We start from the raw sequence: 24,210 nt of genomic DNA on the forward strand, positions 1-24,210 counted from the left end.
AAAATCTGCATTCTGAGGCTTCTACTCGTCGAGGGCACGAACCTACTCGATGAGTAGGATGAATTTAATCATGGACTCAGCGAGCCCCCCCATGGACTCGGTGAGTTCATTATGCAGACAACAAGAAAATCGACTTTTTTTTCACTATTTTGTATCAAATATCAAACAAACAACCTAGACTCTGATACCACTGTTGGGTTTTGAGCATTCTAACACTTCCTAAGTGTACATGCAACCCTAATAAACCTTGGATCTATGTTTGTCTAAAATACATGCAAAATTTGTTTCCGAGGTTTATAACTTATCTAGCATGGCATGGGGAACTTTTAAACATAAAAGAACTAGATGAATTACATACCTTTTGATGAGTGTTGATTCCTTGGAGTTTGAGAGCCAAACACCAATAATGTGAATGCCTCAAATGGAAATCACAAATCACCACAAACTTGGAAAACCTTATGAAAGTGTATACTTTGCACTAGAAATCGGCCACCACTTCTCACACACACTAGGGTGCATTTCATGCAACATAGGCTTGTTTATATAATGTAGATGATTAGGGTAAACGCTAATAACCCATGTCTTTTCCACTTCCAAGGATCTACAGGTTAAAAGCTCCATGGATCATCCATGGACTTCCATATAAGCTAAGCCCATTCCCAAATGAATGTTAGCCCACACCATAGAAATATAATAGCACATGATTTAATTAGTCTTCCTTTTAATCACTAAATCAATTCATAATTAATTTAAGATTAAACCTAATTAAATAACATGACTTTATATTAAAATATTATAACTTATAATATATTAATAAAACATAAGTATACAATTCTCATAATATTATCCATAAATCGTTTGGGTGAAGTGCAACCCAAATGGACCATGCCGGGTCGGGTCAAGTATATACAAAATAAGTTATGGACTTAGACACCTTATCCAACAAAAAATTCAGATATTAAACATTCAGACTCTATTAAAAATTCAAATCTTAATAATTCAGATCCTACCAAACAGCCCTTAAGTTATAACAACCCTAATTTTTGTGTTGTGCCACATATAAGCATTATGATAGTCCATTTTGATCATTTCTCAGACAACCTCCATGCTTCAAAAACCCTAATTCGACTCCCTAGCCCATGTTTGGTAATTTGGAAGCTCTTGTGAGATCTGTGGAGGATTTTATGGATCTAGAAGAAGAAGGAGAAACATGAAGACTTGTTGGTTGAAAGAAAGCTTTGAGATCCAACATTTGCAACTCCTTTTGGTAGCTTGGGAGGTATAAAGTTCAAACCTTGCCTTTTCATTTCATGAATCTTCTTCTTGGCGTATTTTTGGTCATTTTAAACCTTCTGGTTGATGCTTGGGAGTCTAAGTCGTTTGTGAAGCTTGAAATTGTTGATTTGGTTTTATCATGGGTTCCTTGGGCATAAAGGTGCAAACTTTATGGTGGTTTTGGTTCCATGCATGTATTAAGTCAAGTATTAAACTCTTTTGAGCTCTAGGGTCCCATTTAACCATGCATGTACATAAAGTTGGCAACTTTATGTGATTAACCACCTTGGGGAAGTCAGATTTGAGTTTGGATCCAAGTATTAACGAATTAAGCGCTTAATTGGAAAGTTGGCTTTGGGCTGGTGAGTACGTTGCGCGTACAAGTCTCCCATGTTGTACGTTGAGCGTACAGGCTGAGTACGCCCCGCATACTCAGCAGGCTTAGGCCTTTTCGTTTTGGGCTTCGGTTTTAGGCTTGGTCATGTTGGGCCACCTGGATTTTATGGTTGGGCTGTTGTGACATGATGAACTTTCTTGGGTAAAGGCCCATGAGAGGAACATTGGTATTCCAGTCTAATGACTGATTGGGTTGCGAGCAAGCCAGATATAAGATGTGGGCCCCGGGGGCAAGCTAGACTTATATTGTAGGCTCAAGAATAAGTCAGATATGAGTTGTGGGCCGATAGGCATGCCAGACTCATACTGTGGGCTTAGAGGTAATCCAGTCTTTTAGTTGTGGACCCATTACACGTTGTTATCATATATGTGCTATTTGTTTGTATGTTGGTACTTTGGGGGAACTCTCTAAGCTTTGTGCTTACAGTTTGTTTATGGTTTCAGGTTCTTTAGATGATTCATGGTAAGGCGAATGCGTGATGGTACATGTCCTTGGTTTTACAACAAATTGGATCTTGGGAGACTCTGGTTTTAAATCACGTTTTGCAAACAATGTTTTGTGAACACTTTTGTTAATAAATGAGTTGTTTTAGAAGTTTAAATTTATTGAAAATTTTGGGATGTGACACTATGTGAAACCATATACTAGTCGAAGGGACAATATGGATCCTAGTGATCATGTAAAATTAAATGTATACCGTCTAGTGATAACAATAGAGGGGAAGGGAAAAAAAGAAGGACTGGAATTTGGTGGGTTAGTGGGTATAAGTGTATATGGGCCTATTACTTTAATATTTATATACACAAATTCCTAAATGGTCCTTATGGTTTTGATTTTATCCCAAAATATGTCCTTATGAAACTTTTTTTACATGAATGGGCCGACTGGACAAAACCTTACACTCCAGTGGTCCTTATAATGGATGCCTGTTAAGTGGATCCGTTAAATTGATGAATTTTTGGATCAAGACCATTTATGACATTTTTTTGAAACTTCACCTAAAGACCATTTGTGAAATTTAAAATAAGTCCGTTAAATCTTAAATTAATTAACATAAATAAATAAAAGACAAAAAACTAAAACATAGAAAATGTAATATTTATATAAATATAATATAAAATTTACTAGTTTTAATCATAATGCAAATATATTTTATTTAATATATAAATAATTTTTTTGTTTAAACTTTATCTAAAATATTCAAATTACAATACATCATTAAATATTTTTGTTTCCTATTTTTTTTATCTAAATAATTTGAAGTATAAAAACACCATTTTATCTATTTTTAACTTTTACATGATATTATTTTCGAGTTTTATCTTTATATATTATACAAATATATTTATTTTTATAATAAAATATGGTTTTTTTAATATAAAAAACACATTATTAAAAAAGTAATAGATGCTGCTATTTTATTTAAAAAATATAAGTATTTGGATTTGAGTTAAAAGTAAAAATATATTTCGGTTTTGGTTTCGTAATATAAGTACGGTAGATTTTATATTGGTTTAATATAAGCATTTGATGTTTAATTTAAAAAATTATTTAGTATTATCAAAATTTTAATATATTACTTAATAAAGATATGAACTTTTTAAAACAAAATTAAAAAAAACTTTTGTTAGATAATAATAAAATAATTAAATTTTTATAATTACTTTAGCCTTTTTTTTTCTCATACGCTGATACTAGGGTGTAACTGGGTCGGGTTCGGATTCACATGTCACATGTTAGTGTACTCACGGGTCAGAATACATCAAATAAACCCACATATATATATATATATATATATATATATATATATATATATATATATATATATATATATATATATATATATATATATATATATATATAGGTGGCATGGCGGGTTACGGGTTACCGGTCAGAAACATCGACCTAACCCAACCCACATAACCTATTTAATTATACAGGTTCATGGATTCATGAATAGGTTTCACCGAAGGTGGTGGTTTTGGGTTAAAGTGACGAGCGATCGTGGCTTGGTGGATCATAGGTGTATTGGTGGTCGGCGGGTTAGTGGTGTACGACCCACACACCCAAACACATAACCCGATCTGACATATGTCATAATTTATAAATAAAGATTACTTTAAAAAAATATAATATATATTGCATGATTTGACCTACGAACCCAAACACATAACCCGATTTGACATATGAAATAAATGGGTTAACGGGTTGATAGGGTAGAAATCTCAATACAAACTGTTTTATTTTTGTGTCGAGTTACGAATTTTGTCGAAAATTATCACCCATAGTTCCTACTCATGCTAAAATAGTTAACCATATTAACAATATGACATTAATTCCATTCAGTTTATTTTCTTTAAAGGAAAATAAAAATATTTTATATGTTTAAAAACTTTTTGTTTTCAAAATGCGACCTAATTACACCATGTGAACCCGAACGCGACCCAATTATACTCTAGTCGTTAGTGATGTAGGGTGTAATTGAGTCTCAAAAATAATATCACATAAATGTTAAAAATGATGTTGTTTTTATACTTTTAATTTTTTTTAGATAAAAAATAGAAAAAAAAATATTTAATATGTATCATAGTTTAAATATTTTAGATAAAATTTAGAGTTTATACAACAAAAAATATTTATATACGAAATAAAATATATTTTCATTATGGTTAAAGATAATAAGTTTTACATTTTTATTTATATAAATATTACATTTTCTATGTTTTAGCTTTTTTACCTTTTTATTTGATTTATGATGATTAATTTTCTATGTTTTAGTTTTTTTTTTTACCTTTTTATTTGATTTATGATGATTAATACAAGATTTACTAGATTTTTTTAAAATTTCATAAATGATCATTTCACGAAATTTCACAAATATTCTTTAGACGAAATTTCATAAAATGTTAGAAATTGTCATTATCCAAAAATTCATCGATTTAACGGATCCATGAAATGGACATTCATCACAAGGGCCAATTGAATGCAAAGTTTTGTCTAAATAAACCATTCATACAAAAAAAAGTTTCATAAAGACTATTTCAAGACAAAATTAAAACCATAAAGACTATTTGTGAAATTTTTGTCATATTTATAAAAATCAAATAAAAAAATTGGCTACCTTTACATAAAATTGAAACCAAAAGACTATTCATGTAAAAAAAATTAAGGACCAAAACCCAAAATATAAAAACATTAGGTATGGGTCATACCTATTCCCATCCACAAGAGTGCCACATCACCTGCAACTCTTCATGACTTCTAGAGGGAATGGTATTCCCAATCTTAACCTCGTTGAGGTGATGAAAAAAAAAAAGAAAAACAAAGAAAAGAAAGAGGAAGAAAGAAAGAAACTGGCGTTATGCCAGCAACGAGCAACACCAAAACGAGAAAGAGAGACGGTATTTGTGGTGTTACGAGGGCATTATGGAGGTGCCACATAGGCACCTCCACGGCTTTATGATCCTACACCGTATGCTCTAAGAAAAACCAAAAGGAACATTTATTTATTTTTCTCAAAGATCTTTGCTTGTTTGTTTAACAAAATGAACCAGGTTAGCCCTTGATTGGTCTAAACACAGCACGTAGCACGTGACACTACATCACTACCGACTCGATAATGCCTTCCACCTTGTCATATGGACCGTTTACGACGCGATCCATAGAATCAAACGGCTCGAAATCGTTTATAAAATCTTATACAATCGCCATATCCAAATATTTCCTCTTTCTCAGTTAGCGTAGACATGGCGTCATAGGCTTATTATACCGAATATACCCCCTTTTCGATTTATCAATCCTTACTCACCATATTAGGGTTCTTGATCTTGATCCGTTTAAACCCTAAATCCATAAATTTTGCACTAATTCACCGCCTTGATATCTGAAAATTCAGATTCTTGACATTCTTTCTTTCTAAACTCATACTATCTCTCCAATTTCTACTTATTACCTCTTTATTATCTCGAGGAGGCGGGCATTCGTTCTGATTTTGTTCCGTGTGATGATCATACGCATATATTAAATTGGCCTGTTGCATAGATGGATTTCGATGGAGGAAAACGTGTGTTTAATAGATTAGGGCCGTCTCAGCAGCACAACGATAACAGAAATCAAAAAGTATGCTACCATTGGAGAGCGGGCAACTGCAACCGGTTTCCTTGTCCCTTTTTACACAGGGAGTTATCGGCGCCGGCAAATGGAACTGCGTCGTCGAAGAGGCCTCATGGTTTCTCCACCGACGATCAACGATCGACAACGGCACGGAGGGGTGGTGGTTCTAATTTCAACGGCCCTAATACGTGGGGAAGGGGCGGTGGACGAGGAGGGAACGCTATAGATAATAATAATAGTAGTAGTAAAGGAGCTGTTTTCAAGAAGACAGAGAAGATTTGCAACTTTTGGGTACAAGGTAAATGTGGTTATGGGGATAAGTGCAGGTATTTGCATTCATGGTCTTCGGCCAATTGTTTCGCGATGTTAACACAGCTTGAAGGTCACCAGAAGGTATACCTATGAATTTGAAGTCTTCTTTTGTAGCGATATATTGGTGGCATTGGGTTTGATACTTTGATTGTGTTCTTATTCCGATCTTTGCATGAAACTAAAGAAGTCGTCTTCTTTCGATGGTTAATTTCACAGGTTGTTAGTGGCATTGCACTACCAGCTGGTTCTGATAAGCTTTATACTGGGAGTAAAGACGAAACTGTTAGGGTTTGGGATTGCCAATCCGGACAGGTTGCTATATTCACCACTGTTCTTTAGTTATCGTTTTGATCAAATGAAGGATACTGGAGTTCAATCATATATTGTTGTCCTTTTGGTTTCGTTGTAGTGTGCAGGGGTTATTAATTTGGGTGGTGAAGTTGGCTGTATGCTTAGTGAAGGCCCATGGATGTTTGTTGGTCTACCAAATCTTGTCAAGGTACTTCTTTATAACCACCTTCAAACTATCTTGTTTCCAACATTATCTTTCATCATTTCACTTTTGGGTTTTACCATTTTTCTGAATCTACCACTTTTGTTATTGTCATAATGTCATTACGACACCATAGGCATGGAATGTGCAAACTTCTGCAGAGCTGAGTCTGAATGGACCTGTTGGGCAAGTCTATTCTCTTGTTGTAGGCAGTGATTTACTCTTTGCAGGTGTACAGGTAATTTGTTTACTGTTTGTGATTTTGTGTTAATCTCTTTTTTGGTTTTAGTTTTTGTTTGAAAACATAAAGATTTATTGTTGCAGGATGGGAATATATTGGCATGGAGATATAATGTTGCCACTAACTGCTTTGAACCAGCTGCTTCACTTCAAGGGCACACATCAGCTGTTGTGACATTAGTTGTTGGGGCTAATAGATTATACTCTGGTTCCATGGATAAATCTATACGAGTAAGTTGAAGAATTGCATTAATGCTAATGGTTTCTTGTCTTTTTTTTTTGGATTTTGACCTTTTTTTCTTTCTGCATATTATTACTTTGTTTTCAGGTTTGGAATCTTGAAAATTTGCAGTGTTTACAGACCTTGACAGATCATACTTCTGTTGTGATGTCGGTTCTTTGTTGGGATCAGTTTCTTTTATCATGTTCACTTGACAAAACAATAAAGGTTTTGATGACACCATTTCTTTATAACATGATCTTATTTAAGCTTTTTTACCTATAATTACTTATTATGCTTAGTTGTGTGTGTAGGTGTGGGCAGCTACAGATAGTGGGAACTTGGAAGTAACTTACACACATACCGAAGAACATGTATGTTGATAATCAAACCATTTTTAGCTTTTTTGCATATATAATATTCATTTTTTTGTAGTCATTTTTTTTTGATGGAATTAATTTGGTATATAGGGCTTACTCACTTTATGTGGAATGCACGATCTAGAATCCAAGCCTGTATTGCTCTGCGCTTGCAACGACAACACTGTTCGTGCATACGACTTGCCATCGTAAGTTTTTTTTTTTAAAAAAAAAAAAATTTAAAAGAAGTTAGTTGTGTGATTGATAATGATAATAATATTTAATAGGTTTGCTGAAAGGGGGAAAATATTTGCAAAACAAGAGATTCGATCTATACATGGTGGTCCAAATATATTCTTCACAGGCGATGGAACAGGAGAAGTTAGAGTATGGCAATGGTTGGCTGATCAAACACCCCAACCTTCATCTGCATGAGAGATGATATAAAATTCAGATATTTGTCCACTATTTGACTTTTGAGCGACTTTTTTTTTCTTTCTTGTAATATTTAACGAAAAATTTTTACTTTGGTTCCTTGTTGTGCAACGTAAAGTAATTATGGTCTGGAAGAGAGAGCTATCCATGGTCATTCATTGTGAGAAGAGAAGCTCGACTCAAGTTTTAGGTTTTTGTTGCTGAAGTTTTGCATATTTGTGTATCAATCATTTTGGATGATTTTATTTTTGTATCAGAAACAGAAAGAGGTGGCTGCATAATGGAAGGTTTCCAAATCGTTTGATGTAAGCATTATTATGTTGTTATTGTATGTGTTCTTCTATAACTAGATATGTTGATTCAGATATGAACGAAAGCTTTGCCTCATTTTCTCTTTCTGTCTGTCTGTATGACTATGTGGGAGGTCATTTATGAGTCGTTTCCTCTCCCTTTAATCTATTTGATAGAACTTAATGCCAAAATTGATTTCCTTCTCATTGATAGCAACCAAAGTTTAAAAGAATGGAATCGAGCCTCTAGGCGCTTTCCCTTTGCCTTACAAGGTGTGGAATTAAAAAATAAATATAAAAATTATAATCTTATAAAAAATAAAATATAATTGAAACTATAATAATATATAATGAGAAAATTGCAAATTTAGCAAAATATGTTAATTATTTTGTGAAAAATAGCAAAAAAATAAAACACGGATGCGCTATAGCGACTTGTACGTTCGCAGATGAACAAGAGTTCATCTGCGATTTTGATGACTCTTTTGTAATTTGAGTTTTTTTGGTTCTTTTCCACAAAATAATTAAAAGATTAAGCTATATTTGTAAATTTCTCATATATAACTGAATCTCCAAAGGTTTGAACATATATTTTAACAAATTCTGATTTGATGCTTCCAATTTATGTCGAAATGTGTGTCAGTATCAAGCAATTGGATATCCAAACAACATATGGTAGACTCAATAGAATGTATGGAACATCAATTTCATCAATTGAGGAAGAATTACCAGACGTGATGATATGAAGAACAAATGCGATGCTAGGAAGAAGAATAGGTAAGATGAGAAGAAGACTAGGTGCGACTGGAAAATAAAAAAGTCAAAATAAGTCAAAATTAGGCTAAAAATCAAAACGTATGCTTCATGTATACGCACCGTTTCTACCGCTTCCTTTACGCTTAACCAGGACGAAGGGTACATCTCAAATCCAACCATAGAAGCAGCACCTCTAATACGACCTGCATCCGATTCGCCTTGAGGCGCGCCTCAAGGCGTGCGTTTTTCACAATTTTTAAATCCATGATAACAACTATATATAGATACAAATATTACAATTTACCACATTTGACTTATAGACAAGTACAAATAATGTGTAAATATATCCTAGTCTAATATACCCCCTTAGTCTAAGGAGGAGGGTTGTAGATGCTTAGACTGGAACGAAAGTCATTGAAAAGAACCCGTGGTAAACCCTTGGTGAAGATATCTACAAAATTGTATCGAGAAGGAACATGTAGAACATGTATCTGGCCCTGCTGCACTTTGTCTCGAACAAAATGAATGTCAATCTCAATGTGTTTAGTGCATTGATGATGAACCGGATTACCGGTCATGTCAATAGCACTAATGTAGTCACAGTAGACGATAGAGGTCCGAGACGGATGGGAACCCAATTCAAGAAGAAGGTTCTTGAGCCAACAAATTTCAGTAACTACATTGGCTACCCCTTGTATTCAGCCTCAACACTAAATCAGGAGATAGTCGTCTGTCATTTCGAGGACCAAGAAATAAGATTTTCCCTGAGGTAAATGCAGTAGCCAGATGTGGAACGCCAGGTGTCAGGGCATCCCACCCAATTTGCATATGTATATGAGACAAGGGATGAAAGATGACCGAGACGTATATGGAGGCCCATAGACAGTGTGCCTTTCATGTATCTAAGGATCCGGTTCAAGGCATTAAGGTGACTAGATCGTGGGGCATGCATATGCATACAAATCTGCTGAACAACATATGAAATGTCTGGTCTCGTGAAAGTTAGGTATTGCAAGGCCCCAGCTAGGTTGCAATATGAAATAGGATCATCAATTAAGTTCCCCAAATCCGCAAAAAGTTTACCGGTTGTGTCAACTGGAGTGTGAACCAGGCTGCAGTTATCCATTTTAGCACGATGCATATTTTCTTGGGTATATTTCGGTTGAGATAGGAAAAGTCCACCGCGTTGGCGAGTAACCGAAATACCCAAAAAATAGCTCAACAGACCTAGATCTTTTATTGCAAATTCCTTGGCTAACTAAGACATGAGACGAGCTTTGAGTACTAAAGAAGTAGTCAAAAATATATTGTCAACATATAAAATGAGATAAGTTGTATCTACCCCGTGTCGATAAATAAATAGTGAGTGATCGCTAGAACTGTGATGAAATCCTAAAGAAGTGACATAATCTGTAAATCGTTGGTACCAGGCCCATGGAGCTTGTTTGAGACCATAAAGGGGTCGTTTGAGATGAAAAGCATGGTTAGGAAACTACTGATTCTTAAAACAGGCGGCTGATGCATATAGACAGTCTTGGATAGGTGCCCGTGAATGAATGCATTTTTAACATCCGACTGGTTTATAGTCTAATTGTGATGCAAGGCAATGCTGAGAACGATTCTAATGGTAGTCGCTTTAACCACTGGACTGAAAGTTTCTGTATAGTCTACTCCTACCTATTGTGACCTGCCATCACAGATTAACACGCCTTATAGCGTTTAAGTGAGCCATCAGACTTTTTTATGTTTAAATATCCACATACACCGTATTATATTCATGTCCGGAAGACGAGGTATAAGCTCCCAAGTGTTATTATCGATAAGAGCACGAAACACATTAGTCATGGCTTGGGTCTAAACCGGAGAGGTCAAGGCTTAGGTTGGGTTTTTAGGAATAGGTACAACAAAAGAGGTACTGAGGTTGGGGTATTGTTTTGGCTTTGAGTTTCCGATCATGCTACGGGTATGGATATGGTGGGTAGGTCTAGCTGTACGTGGACTGTTTTGGGCAGGGATTGAGGGTGGTTAAGGAGGAGGCGAGGTAGAAGTGGCAGGATGTTGTGAGGGTTGGTGTTGTTTAGATCGACAACTGTAGGTTTTGAGTGTAGAAGGAGGATCTTGGCTGAACATGTGTGAAGGGGGAAAAGTGAATGGGGTTTGCTAGTTCATGGGTTGGGTACGAAGTTGAGTAGGTGGGTTACAAATTGTAGAAGGAGGAGTAGGAGTTTGGACAGAGTCCTAAATAGATGGGTGAGGTTCGGACGAGAGGTTTGAGTAGAGAAATTCATAAGAAGGTGTTGGGTGTGTTTTTTTTTTAAAAAACGTGAAGATATTTTCATTAAATTATACACGACGACAAATAATGATTTTGTGGGAAGAGAGATCATATGACTTGTACCCCCTATGGTTCGAGGGGTACCCAAGGAAAACACAAGGGGATGAGCGGATTGCTAACTTGTGAATGGAGGTGGAAGGAAGTAACGGGTAACACAAGCAACAAAATGTTCTTAGGTGTGTGTAAGTGGGGTGGATAAGATACAGAAGAAAGGTAGGGGTGAGATTGTTTTTGGTTTTAGAGGGAAGAATGTTAAGAAGATATGTGGCCATGGAAAGGGCATGGTGCCAAAATGATGGGGGGAGAGAGGCGTGGGTGAGAAGAGTTTTGACAATATTGTTTATGGATCTAATTTTTCTTTCAACTTTACCATTTTGAGCTGGTGTATAGGGATAGGAGAAATGGAAAACCATTCTGTTTTGGGTACAAAAATTGTGAAAAGTTAGATTATTATATTTAGTACCGTTGTCACATTGGAAAGTTTTAATTGGACGTTCGAATTGGGTTTTGATTAGTGATTGAAATATTGAAAAGGCACAAAAGGCATTTGATTTGTTTGATAAAGGATATGTCCACAAGAAATTAGTATAATCATCCAAAAATAATATAATAACGATGACCACCCGTGCTGAGCACATGTGATGTCTATAGTTCACTGTGCACGATATCAAATGGAAGAGAAATACTAGATAAAGAATCATGAAAAGGTAATTTAACATGTTTGCCAAAAACACATGACTGACATAAACATTTTTAAGAAATCTTAGAAACAGAAATAGACTTTTGTTTATTTAAAACACGCAATAAAGAAGAGCCTGAGTGTCCCAAGCGATGGTGCTAGATGTCTTGAGAGAGAGCAACAAAGGTGGATAGACTTGTGAAGCGAGTAGAAGGTAAAGAAAGCGGGTAGAGTTCTCTGGTGCTGTCACATCGGAGGATGGGAATCTTGGTATGAAAATCCTTCACAAGAAAGCCAAACATGTCAAACTCAATAGAAAATGAGTTATCAATTGTAATACGAAGAACATATAATAAGTTTTTAATAAGGTTAGGTGCAATAAGAATATTTTGAAGTTTGAAAGGTGGATAAGAGGTTTAAGGGTTGTGTGTCAAGTACCGAGAGTACGTATTTGAGACCAATTACTAACGATGATATTGTTTAACATGCTATTATTGACATAAGTTGAGAGATTACCTGTTATGTTGGTCATGTGATTTGTTACACTGGTGTCAAGGTACCAGTTCTGGTCTGGATTGAGAGTCACCGTATGCATGGCCTACTCTATGTTGGTTGGAATGTATGATGACTCTGATGAAGCATAAGCAACTTAGGAGGGGGGGGGGGGGTGCACTACATATCTTTGCTGATTGTGAAGGTGTTCGATAACCAGGGGTTTTGGGTAGGGGCAAAGAGGTGCATTCTAGGGATGATTAAACGAGTTCCAAAGTTGAGATTGATTGTTCCAAGGTTGTGGAGAGTAAAAACCATATGGACCTGAATTGTTACCATAGTTGGGATGACCTCGAGACCGACCTCGTCCATTACTTCACCCCCACGGCCTTGTCCATGCTTCCATGTAGAGTCAGACCCGTGCCCACCATGTCACTGATAGGGTTGAGAAGGGAAAATGGTGGTTTGTAAAGCCTGATGAGAACCAGATGTAGAAGCAGGAAGTTATGAGGAGGGAGGGGTTGTTGTAGTGGACAGAAGGGTAGTCCCAGAGGCCTAATGTGCCTTGCGAGATTCTTCCAGAATGAGTCGAGATCTTGCTTAAAAAAAATCAGGTAAAGGGGTGGTTTGTTGAATTAGCATGACAACCCCTTCATATTGATCATTTAAGCATGCAATTAGTTGTAGGACCAATTGTTGTTCGGTGACCGCAACATCCACATTAGAGGGTTTGTCTGAAAGAGTTTTTAGTTCTTTGTAGTAGGAAGCAATGTTAGAAAATGAGGAAAGCTTTGTATTTGAGAATTGATTTTGCAGATAGATAGCCCTAGTAGCCCGATTGTATTGAAAGAGATTGGACATAGAATTCCATGCAACCTTTGCAGTTACATTAGGTTTAATAATAGTACACAAAAGGTATGTGGAAATGATACCATTTATCCACTATAGAATAATTGCATCAAGACGGTTCCATAGTTCCTTGGAGACAGTAGGAGTTTCTTTAGATTTTTCTTTGTCTTACGTAGTAGGAGCAGTCTCACTGGAATAATGTGATCGAGAACTTCATAGGCACGATAGATTATCTTAAAAAGTTTAGCCCATGATGTATATGGATCGGTTTCTTGTTCCAGGGTGATTGGTATGAATTTTTTGATGTTTGTCACTGTGATTGATGGGTGAAGTTTATCTACGGAGAGAGAGACAACAACAGGAATTCAGTGGAGAAGGAGATGGAATATAAGAAAAAAGACAGTAACGGTGGCAGAGGGTGGTAGGGTCGGCTGAGAATTTTAGGTCATCAGATCTGCTCTGATACCATGATAGCACGTAATGCCAAAATTGATTTCCTTGTCATTGATATCAAACATATATAGATACAAATATTACAGTTTACCACCTTTGATTTATAGAACAGTACAAATCATGTGTAAATATATCATAGTCTAATACTATTCTTATGGGATTTTGGGGTTTTATTAGCTTTTAACGTATAAGTCGTCTAAAATAACGAAGCTTATTTTTATATGAAATTTGAAGGGGTTTTTTTTTGGGAAATTGAGTAATCTAACCACTTTTTGGGTTTCTTTCTAAAAATATAACCTTTTTATTTTGTAAAATAACCTTGTATTCCGGAATGGGTCGTTCCAGAACGAATTTTAGATTATTTTTCAGGTGTCCTGATCCATTTCATTGGATCTGGAATACCTATTCCGGATCAATCGTATATGTTTCAGATCGGGATTTTGAATTTCAAAATCCGGAATATATTTTGAGGCGACAATTTCATTCCTGAAACAGGCATTTAGATTCTCACGTTATGACTCGATTATGACATTCCGACTCGATTCTGACACGCAACTCCCATCTCCGACACGCATCGACACCTATTTCCAACATGGAAGACAAGCACCACGATCTCGTTATTTTATGGTTACGTTCTTTGTTTTTTATTTGTTTGTTTAATGAACTTAAAATGTTCTAGAGCTTAAATTAAAAATTCCATTGGTGCAGGACCAACTGAAAATTAGTTTAAATGTTTAGGTATTGTTTATTTACATCGAAAAGTCATGTTCTAGATCTTAAAATTTTATTCCAGAAGCCTCCGGAACGCGAAGAAATGTTCCAGAACACGATGAACTCGTCCGGAACATGAAGAACAGGTCCGAAACTGCTCCGGAATATTGGTCATTTCCATTTTAGAATGAAGTGATAACACATTTTTTATTTGTGCAACACGACGTGGTTTTTGATGCATCAATTACACTCTCTTGTAAACCTAAAATCGGCGGGGAAATTCTTGCAGCATTCAAAAACAGACCCGAATGCGAGACTATGTTGGATGATTATAGAAGGTATGGTTATATCTACTTGATCAAACATAAATCAAAAACCTTTGAAAAGTTCAAAGAGTTTAAACATGAATTCGAGAATTAATTAGATAGGAAGATAAAGATGCTCTAATCTGATAGAGGAGGATAGTATCTTAGTATTGAGTTTCACGAATACCTCAAGAAATATAGAATAGTTTCACAATTGACTCCTCCTAGGACACCACAACTTCATGGTGTGGATGAGAGGCACAAACGGACCTTGTTAGACATGGTTCGTTCCATGATGAGTCGAGCCACTCTTCTCATTTCATTTTAGGGGTATGCCTTAGAGACAACCGCCCATATCCTAAATCTTTTCCCTACTAAAAAGGTTGCCAAAACACCTTACGAGATGTAGATAGGGTAGGTTCCCTCGTTAGCACATATAAAAGTCTGGGGTTGTGAAGCTTTCGTTAGACGAGAAACTCATGATAAGCTAGAAGCCAGAAGTGAGAAGTGTATTTTTATTGGCTACCCACAAAAGTCATTTGGATATTTGTTCTACAGGCCTAGTGAAAATGTGGTCTTTGTAGCCCGAAGAAGATTCTTTCGTGAGAGAGAGCTCATATGTAAAGAGGACAATGGGAGCACAATTGACCTTGAAGAGATTCAGGAGTCAACCAATGAAGGGACCTTAGAAGACACCAACACTCAACCATAGGATGAAGTTCCATTTGAGACGGTTGACAATTCATTACCTCTTCGTCGTTCCAGTAGAGTTAACATGCCACCTGAATTCTATGGTTTCCATATAACTATAGATAGTGATACGTATATCAATGATCGTACACTGGTATATTTGGAAGTACCAGCTAATTACAAGGAAACAATGGCGGACCCTGAGGCTTCAAAATGGAAAAAGGCAACAGACATCGAGATCAAGTCCATGTATGATAACCAAGAGTGGAATTTAGTTGATCAAAAACCTGGTCGGAAGATATTTGGGTGCAAATGGATCTTCAAGAAGAAGACCGACATAGATGGCAATATGCACACATTCAAGGCTCGACTGGTTACGAAGGGCTTTACTCAAACTCCAAGGATTGACTATGATGAGACTTTCTCACCAGTGGCTAAGATAAAATCTATTAGGATAATGATTACCATAGCTGCCTTTCATGATTATGAAATCTGGCAGATAGATGTCAAAACTGCTTTCGTTAACAGGAAGTTGGCTGAGGATGTTTACATGAGTTAGCCGGAGGGTTTTGTTGATGCAAAGTTTCCCAATAGAGTGTGTAAGCTTGAGAAATCCATTTATGGATCGAAACAAGCGTCTCACAGTTGGAATCATTGTTTCCATGAGAAAGTCAAAGAATTTGGTTTCTCTAGAAGTGAAGATGAGTTATGCGTCTATGTCAAAGCTAGTGGGAGTATAGTAACTTTTCTAGTATTGTATGTTGATGATATACTACTCATGGAAAACGACATTCCAACCTTGCAAGAAGTGAAATATTGGCTTGGAAATTGTTTTGCTATGAAGGATCTATGAAAGGCAACCTATATTCTCGGGATAAGAATTTTGAGAGATAGAAAGAGAAGACTAATTGGACTTAGTCGAAGAACATACTTGGATAAGGTACTAAAATGGTTTAGTATGGAAAATTCCAAGAAAGGAGAGCTACCTATTCAGAGCAACGCCAAATTAAGTAAGACTTAAAGTCCCAGTACGGATGAAGAGATAGTTGATATGAGTCGAGTCCCTTATGATTCAGCTGTAGGATCGACCATGTACACTATGACATGTACTCGCCCTGATGTGTCCTTTGCTTTAAGCATGGTCAGTCGCTATCAAGGAAATCTTGGAAGAGCTCATTGGACATCATTTAAGAACATTCTCAAGTACGAAGGAAAAAGGACATGGATCTAGTCCTTGGTGGCAGTGATACGTTGAGAGTGATTGGGTATAGTGATGCTAGCTTTCAAACAGACATATACAACTTTCATTCTCAATCTGGTTGGGTGTTTACATTAAATGGTGGAGTAGTTACTTGGAAAAGTTCCAAGAAAGACACAATGGCTGATTCTACTTGTGAATTAAAGTACATAACGGAAAGCGAAGCATCAAAGGAAGCGGATTAGCTGAAGAACTTTATCGGCGATCTCGGAGTAGTTCTAACCATTCAGGAGCCAAACACTGTGGCTGATTCTACTTGTGAATCAGAGTACATAGCGGCAAGTGAAGCATCAAAGGAAGCGACTTGGATGAAGAACTTTATCGGCGATCTTGGAGTAGTTCTGACCATTCAGGAGCCAATGGAACTTTTATGCGATAATAAAGTTGTGGTTGCTTTAACCAAAGAACCGAGAGATCATGGTAAATAAAGACATATCGACAGAAAATACCGTTATATCAAACATAGAGTTGAAGAACGTCATCTCATAGTGAAGTGAGTTTCTTCAGAAGATAATCCTGCAGATCCTCTCACAAAGGCTCTGAGTAGGATTAAGCATAGTCAACATGCTAGGAGCATTGGTCTAAGAGATGACATTATTTTTAGTAGTTAGATGATTATTTTGAAACTTGTAACAAAATAAATGTAATTGATTTTTGGTGATTAAATAATAGAGATCATTTATGATTTTGTTTACTGCCTTTGTCAATTATTTTTTCTTGTGTTTCATTTTGCATGTTTTACTTCTAGAATAATTTAATTATTCAAATCCCATAGTCACTCATACTTTGGGAATAAATGGTGAATTAAGATTGTCATGAATCAGATTGTAGATTGTCTAAGGGAGTTACATAGCAATTGTATTGCTACAACATTCATGAGTACTTAGAAATGGAGATTTAAGTATTGGATAAACCCATGCTCATAGAATTACTTCATGGATTATATCACGAGTCATTCTGAGACGATAATATCTTATATTCTTAAAACGGAGATATATGAGTTGTAATTTACAAGTCGGTTGTGCATTGGTATTGCGAAAACGCATCAGTAACATGATGTTATAAAACGCAGTGTCATGTATGATTTGGTGAGTAAAGGATACAAGCATACAAGTCGAATTTTATTTTTTCCTTTTTCCCTAATGGGAAAAGTGATATTTTTGGTCCCCTCGGTGATTTGGTGTTGACTTATAGTGCTGGGCCCAACCAGGACTCAATTGATGTGTTTAATTTGAAGTCTTATGTCTTCATCACAAATTAGAAATCTGGAAATAAAACTTGAAAAATGAGATTGATTCTAATCCATATCTCATGTCTGTATGATATTTATTAGAATGTAAGAATATTGGATCAATTATCTAAGGACCAATGTCTGTTTAGTTCAGAGTTCAACAGTTGCTATGGAAGCACACTTTGTTGTCTAATTTAGAAGTTATACTAGTAATTACAGTTATAGACTTATCTAAGTGGGAGACTGTTGGATTAGGTGTCTAAGCCAATAACTGAATTAGTATATACTTGAATTATTATCAAAGTCCTTTTGGATTGCCCTCAAACCTAGTAATTGAATATGATGCCTTTTAGAAAGAGAGACTGATTTATTGGTTTATTATATGATTAATAAATAACAGTAAATGAATTTATTAATATATTATGAAAATAATATATTAATTAGAAATAGTAATATTTATTAAATAATTATTCATAAATTAATTAGGATTAATTGGATTAATAAAAAATGCAAGGGTCTAATTGTTATTGTTCAATAGTTGAGCAAGAGGTTCCAAAACCTCCCTTGGAAGGGGTTGGCGGTTTCTAAGGGTATTCTATGACATCTGGAAAATTCCTTGCAGATAAATAGGAAGTTGGATAATTACCAATTTGAATTAATATTATTTCATTTAAATTAGGGTTACTGATGGGTTTTGGCCATATGAACATTCCTATATGCACATGCAAACCCTAATGCGTGGATCTAGGTTTCTCTAATTAAACATGCATTGTATCCAAGACTTCTAATTGCTAATTGAGTATAAGAACAATACAAAATCAAAGTTAGAAGCTTACCTTGAAACACCTGTTTGATCTTCTTGTTCTTGGAGCTCTAGAGTCACAAATGTCACTCCTCTAATGGCTTACAAACACCAACTAGCAAGAGGATGATTTGAGAGAGAGGAGAGGGAATAAAAATCGGCCAGGGTTTCTTTGCTTTAGCAGAGGTGCCGATTTCCCTTGCCCTAGGGGTCTATTTATACTTGTAAGGCTCCTAGGGTTTCACCCTTAAACCCTAGTTGGATAATCTTTCCTTAAAGCAATCCATATCCTTACCATGATAAGTCCTTGGACTATTTGTGGCTTATCCCAAGCCCTAGAAATCGTCCAACCCTATTCAAGAAGGATTTACAGCCCAAAGTGTAACTATCAAACAATTGACAGTTTATACCCTCTTATTTAATTAATCTCTTTAAGTCACCAAATTGATTCTAATTAATTTATGACTTATATTAATCAAATAACAATATTATTATTCCTTATATTATTCTCATAATATATTAATAATATTTATTCTCTCATAATAAATCATCCTGTCAAGTTGATATGGTGAAGGCAACCCAAAAGGACCATGCACAGTCGGGTCAAATACTTGTCTAATATAGTTGCAGCCTTAGACACTATTCCAACAATCTCCCACTTGGATAAGTCTAGTAACTATATGCACAAGTACAATTCGATTTGCAATCGTAGCTCTCAAAGACGCTGTCAAACTCTGATCTAATCAATCTTGTCCTTTAGATAAGGGATCGCACAATCCTCTGTTAGATATCATGCTGACAATTCTATGGAATAATTAGTCTAGCATTTTGGTTTCTCGATCTCCGATTTATTTGACATAGAACTTAATCGAACACATCAATTCAGTTCTGACCGGGCCCGGCACATAAGTCAAATCAAATCATCGAGCGGCCGAGATATCGCTTTTATCCTCTTGGAATAAAAGTTACAGATAAACTTCGACTTATATGCATTTACTTATTCATTAATAAACTATACACAACAATGCATTTTAGAACACCGAGTTACTGATGCGTTTTCGCATTATCAATGTACAACCAATTAATAAATAACAAACCATATATCTAGGTTTTAAGACCATATGATATTATCGTCTTGCGATCACCCTTTTATATCATATTCCATAAGGTGATTCTAGCAAGCGCGGGTTTGTTCCAATGCTCAAAACCAGTTCATAAGCACTCATGAACGTTGCAGAAACCCTTTTCTATGTCTAATACCATTTAGACAATCTACATACCGATTCATGACAATCTTCATTCATATCTACTTCCAACATATGAACGATTGTGGACAATTTGAATAATTCGATTATTCTTAATAAACTCAATTATTCTAGAAGTCAAAACATGCAAAATTGAAACAATAGTTAAACAATTAACACAAGACAGTAACATTACTCATAAATAATAATCCTTTATTTAATCATCAGATGTTAATTACATTTATCTATTACATGTTTCTACTACTATCTAATCTATTCTAATATCATCCTTCAGCCCAATACTCCTAGCATGTTGGAGGTGCTTAACCCTACTCAGTTCCTTCGTAAGCGGATCTGCTGGGTTATCTTCCGACGATATCCTCTTCACTACGAGTTATCCTTCTACACGATGTCTAATAAAGTGATATTTTCTGTCGATGTGTCGAGATCTACCATGATCCCTTGGTTCCTTGGTCAAGGCAACCGCTCCTTCATTATTACAGAAAATCTTCATGGGCTCCTTTATGGCAGGTACAACTCCAAGATCACTGTAAGTCCCCAAATTGCTTGTGTATCAATCAGATCCAATTGATGGTGCGGAATCCCAATCAATTGGATGATGTCAGATCAATATAGAAGAGAATGAGAAGAAGAAGAAGATGAATCTATGATATATTGAATTAAATTGAGTGATGCTCCATATACATAGATTCTCTCTCACACACACACTCTTCTCTATAACTTTCTCTCTATTCTCTTCTAGCCTACTAACCGTACACTCCCACATGAAATCCTCAATTTATATGAGACATGGGCCACCAGCAGCACACCAGTATACAGTTGCACACGCGTGTGCGGCCGCACACACAAGTGCAGCCGAACACAGCCACAATATTACATATTATATTATAGAAAAAATATATTTTCCTAGAAAAGCAAAGTATAAACCATATTTTTGACCCAACAATCTCCCCCTTGGTTTATAGCTTTCTTTTCTAATTGACCCAACAAGCTCCCCCTAAAAAGTAGCTGGCTTTTTCTTGTTAATCTTCATTGGGTGCTTGGCTTCAGCATTAATCTTCAAATTTCTTCGCAGCATCAAGATGAACATATGAATCTTCAATAAATGACTTCATCTTGAGCAGTTGGGATTTCTTCGGTACCCATATGTAGTTGGGTTTAACCCATTTCTTTTTCGAGCGGATGGGTGCCTCGGCACTTGATTTTGAATTTGATGTCGGCCGTTGATATGACTTTGATTTTGACTTCATGGGGGCATCTCTTGGATTTGGCTTCTTGGCCGACATTCCCTTCTTGCCCTTGGGATTTTGATTCTTGGCCTTGTGGGATGGATTATTGGCCTTCTGCGCGTTCCAGTCATCATGGTCTGAACGCGACCTTGAGGGGTTTCTTTTGAAATATCTCCCTCTTGGCGCGTTTTTCCACCCTTGTGCGTAGTAGGGAACGTATGCGCGATTTGGACAATTTCGGGCAATGTGTCCAGGTGTTCCACAGTGAAAACATGTCTTTTTCTTCACTGTGAAGTTGTTTCTTCCTGCCCCTAGTGGCGTGTCCTTGCCTTGTTTCTGGTTGTTCCTATAAGCACAATTGCAACAAGTCGACCATTTCACTTGATTTGGTGGCCTGTACTTCTCAACAACTGATTGATCAGAAGCAACTGAGTTCGAAGCAATAGATTCAGAGTTCAAGGAATCATTGGTTTGTTCAATAGTTTTCTCCTTGTTCTCATCATCTACTACTTTACCTGCATAAGGAGTAGAATCATTAATATCTTCAACTTGAATACCTCCTGACACAAATCCAGCTGGTTTGCCATATCGAAGATGTGCCTCCCTGTCAATTTCGTCCTGTGTCATAGGGATGGATGTGTAGTTATGATTGAAAGGTGGATGAACACTATCATACCCTAGACCCTTGTTTTGATTTTCTTTGAATTTTAATTGGGTTTCATATAAGGACTCGACTGTCTTACTTAACGCAGTGTAATTTTTGAAACTAACATCTGTTTTTCCACACTTTATTTTCAAAGCGTCAAGTTCTTCAGTTACAGCAGCAAGTTTGCGTTTAATGTGATCGTAATTTTCACACTTGTTGCTGTACTCTTCCTGAAGCTTTCTAAAGTCTTTGGTTTTTGCTTCTAGTTGTGCCTTTAACGGTTTCTGACCTTTCCTTAGAGTATAGCCTTCGTATTTGAGGTCCTCATTTTCTCTTTTTAATAAATCGATTTGATCTCGGAGAAATTTAATAGTAGTTTCACAAGATGGAGTACATGAAATTTTATTTACCGAAATTGATGTAAGTCCCCAAAATTGCTTGTGTATCAATAAGATCCAATTGATGGTGTGGAATCCCAATCAATTGGATGATGTCAGATCAATATAGAAGAGAAGGAGAAGAAGAAGATGATGAATCTAATGATGTATTCAATATGAATGATGCTCCTTATAATAGATTCATGCACACACACACACACACACACACACTCTTCTCTCTAACTTTCTCTCTCTTCTCTAGCCTTCTCTCTTCTTTTCCAACCGTACACTCCCACATGCACTCCTCTATTTATATGGACCTCCAGCCATACACATGTGTACAGCCGCACACCCTGTGTACGGCCGTACACACAAACCGCAAACACATACAACATTACATAAAAATATATTTTCCTAGAAAAGCAAAGTATAAACCATATTTTTGACCCAACAGAAGCTGAAATAGCAGAAATGAGTCGAGTACCATACGCTTCCGCAGTTGGCTCAATCATGTATGCTATGACTTGTACTCGCCCTGATGTAGCCTTTGCTTTGAGCATGGTTAGTAGATATCAAGGGAATCCTGGCAGAGCTCATTGGGTTGCGGTTAAGAATATCCTTAAGTACCTTCGGAGGACGAAGGAATGGCTGCGAAGCGAGGACGAAGCCGCGAAGCCGAGACCGATGCTGCTGAGCCGTGAACCAGATGCGAGACCGAGGCGAAGGAGCTGGACTGTACACGAGATTAAGCCGCACACACCGAGCCGGCCGCACACCGAACCGAGCCACACACTCCGAGCCGTATACCGAGGCCGCACACGGAGCCGCACACCGAAACCCTAACCGCACACCGAGGCGCACACTGCTGAGCCGCACACCGAGCCGGCCGCACACACCGAACCGCACACGTCCGAGTCGCACACACTGAGCCGCACTCCTTCAACCAGCAACACACCTTCAACTGGGCCGCACACCTTCAACAGATTCGCTAAAAAACGACGTTTTTCACCCTTTTTTGCTCCAAAACTCGATCAAAAACTCGTTTTTATGAAAAATGCAAAGAAGTAACCCCCCTTATTTTTGCGAGATCTATCCAAAGAAATTTGGAATACGCAAAAGGCAAAAAATCAAGAGTGTGTGTGTGAGAGAATCTATGTATATGGAGCATCACTCAATTTAATTCAATATATCATAGATTCATCTTCATCATCTTCTTCTTCTCATTTTCTTCTATATTGATCTGACATCATCCAATTGATTGGGATTCCGCACCATCAATTGGATCTGATTGATACACAAGCAATTTGGGGACTTACAATTGGTATCAGAGCTTGGTTGTATCAATCAACTTTTTCAGATCTGGAGCTTATTTGATCTTATTTTGAGAAGAAAATAGCGTTTTTGGATAGATCTCGCAAAAATAAGGGGGGTTACTTCTTTGCATTTTTCATAAAAACGAGTTTTGGAGCAAAAAAGGGTAAAAAACGTCGTTTTTTTCGCAAATCTGTTGAAGGTGAGCGGCCCGGTTGAAGGAGTGCTGCTGGTTGAAGGTGTGCGGCTCAGGAGTATACGCCTCAGTGTGTGCGGCTCAGTGTGTGTGACTCGGACGGGTGCGGTCTCGTGTACGGTCCAGCTCCTTCGCCTCGGTCTCGCATCTGGTTCACGGCTCAGCAGCATCGGTCTCGGCTTCGCGGCTTCGTCCTCGCTTCGCAGCTCTAGTCCTCGCTTCGCAGCGGTCCTCGCTTAGCAGCCTTCGCATAAAAAAGGGAAACACAGTTGAGGTGCAAGAATCGAACCCTGGACCTCCAGGTCATTAACAAGCTCGCCTTAACCAACTCATCTAGGAGGATCTTTGTTTCATTCTTCCGAAATTTGAAATATAACTCGTGCTTTTCGAACCTGATTTCGCATTTTTGACAAAATCAACCCAAAAATCAATTTTCTTTATTTTTAAAATCCTTTTTCAACCCAAAAATTTTAGTTTTTAAATTTTAAATT

General features: G+C 36.8%; 1 protein-coding gene across 1 annotated transcript; it reads left to right on the forward strand.

Annotated features, from left to right (window-relative positions):
- The first annotated feature begins 5,330 nt into the window (after positions 1-5,330).
- Positions 5,331-8,153, forward strand: LOC111904018 (zinc finger CCCH domain-containing protein 48). The gene is made up of 9 exons (XM_023899798.3): positions 5,331-6,178; positions 6,314-6,409; positions 6,507-6,596; positions 6,727-6,828; positions 6,915-7,061; positions 7,159-7,278; positions 7,365-7,424; positions 7,521-7,618; positions 7,697-8,153. The coding sequence occupies exons 1-9, from the start codon at positions 5,714-5,716 to the stop codon at positions 7,842-7,844; spliced, it is 1,326 nt and encodes a 441-aa protein (XP_023755566.1). The 5' UTR covers positions 5,331-5,713; the 3' UTR covers positions 7,845-8,153.
- Positions 8,154-24,210: the final 16,057 nt, after the last annotated feature.

The sequence above is a fragment of the Lactuca sativa genome, chromosome 8 (genome assembly GCF_002870075.4).
Source record: "Lactuca sativa cultivar Salinas chromosome 8, Lsat_Salinas_v11, whole genome shotgun sequence".
In the NCBI taxonomy this organism is placed as follows: domain Eukaryota; kingdom Viridiplantae; phylum Streptophyta; class Magnoliopsida; order Asterales; family Asteraceae; genus Lactuca; species Lactuca sativa.

Excerpts from the sequence above, each read along its gene's own strand:
- LOC111904018 (XM_023899798.3), top strand. The coding sequence starts at position 5,714 with ATGGATTTCGATGGAGGAAAACGTGTGTTTAATAGATTAGGGCCGTCT. Across the intron at positions 7,062-7,158 it reads CCATGGATAAATCTATACGA|GTTTGGAATCTTGAAAATTT; the intron begins GTAAGTTGAAGA and ends CTTTGTTTTCAG. Across the intron at positions 7,425-7,520 it reads ACACACATACCGAAGAACAT|GGCTTACTCACTTTATGTGG; the intron begins GTATGTTGATAA and ends TTTGGTATATAG.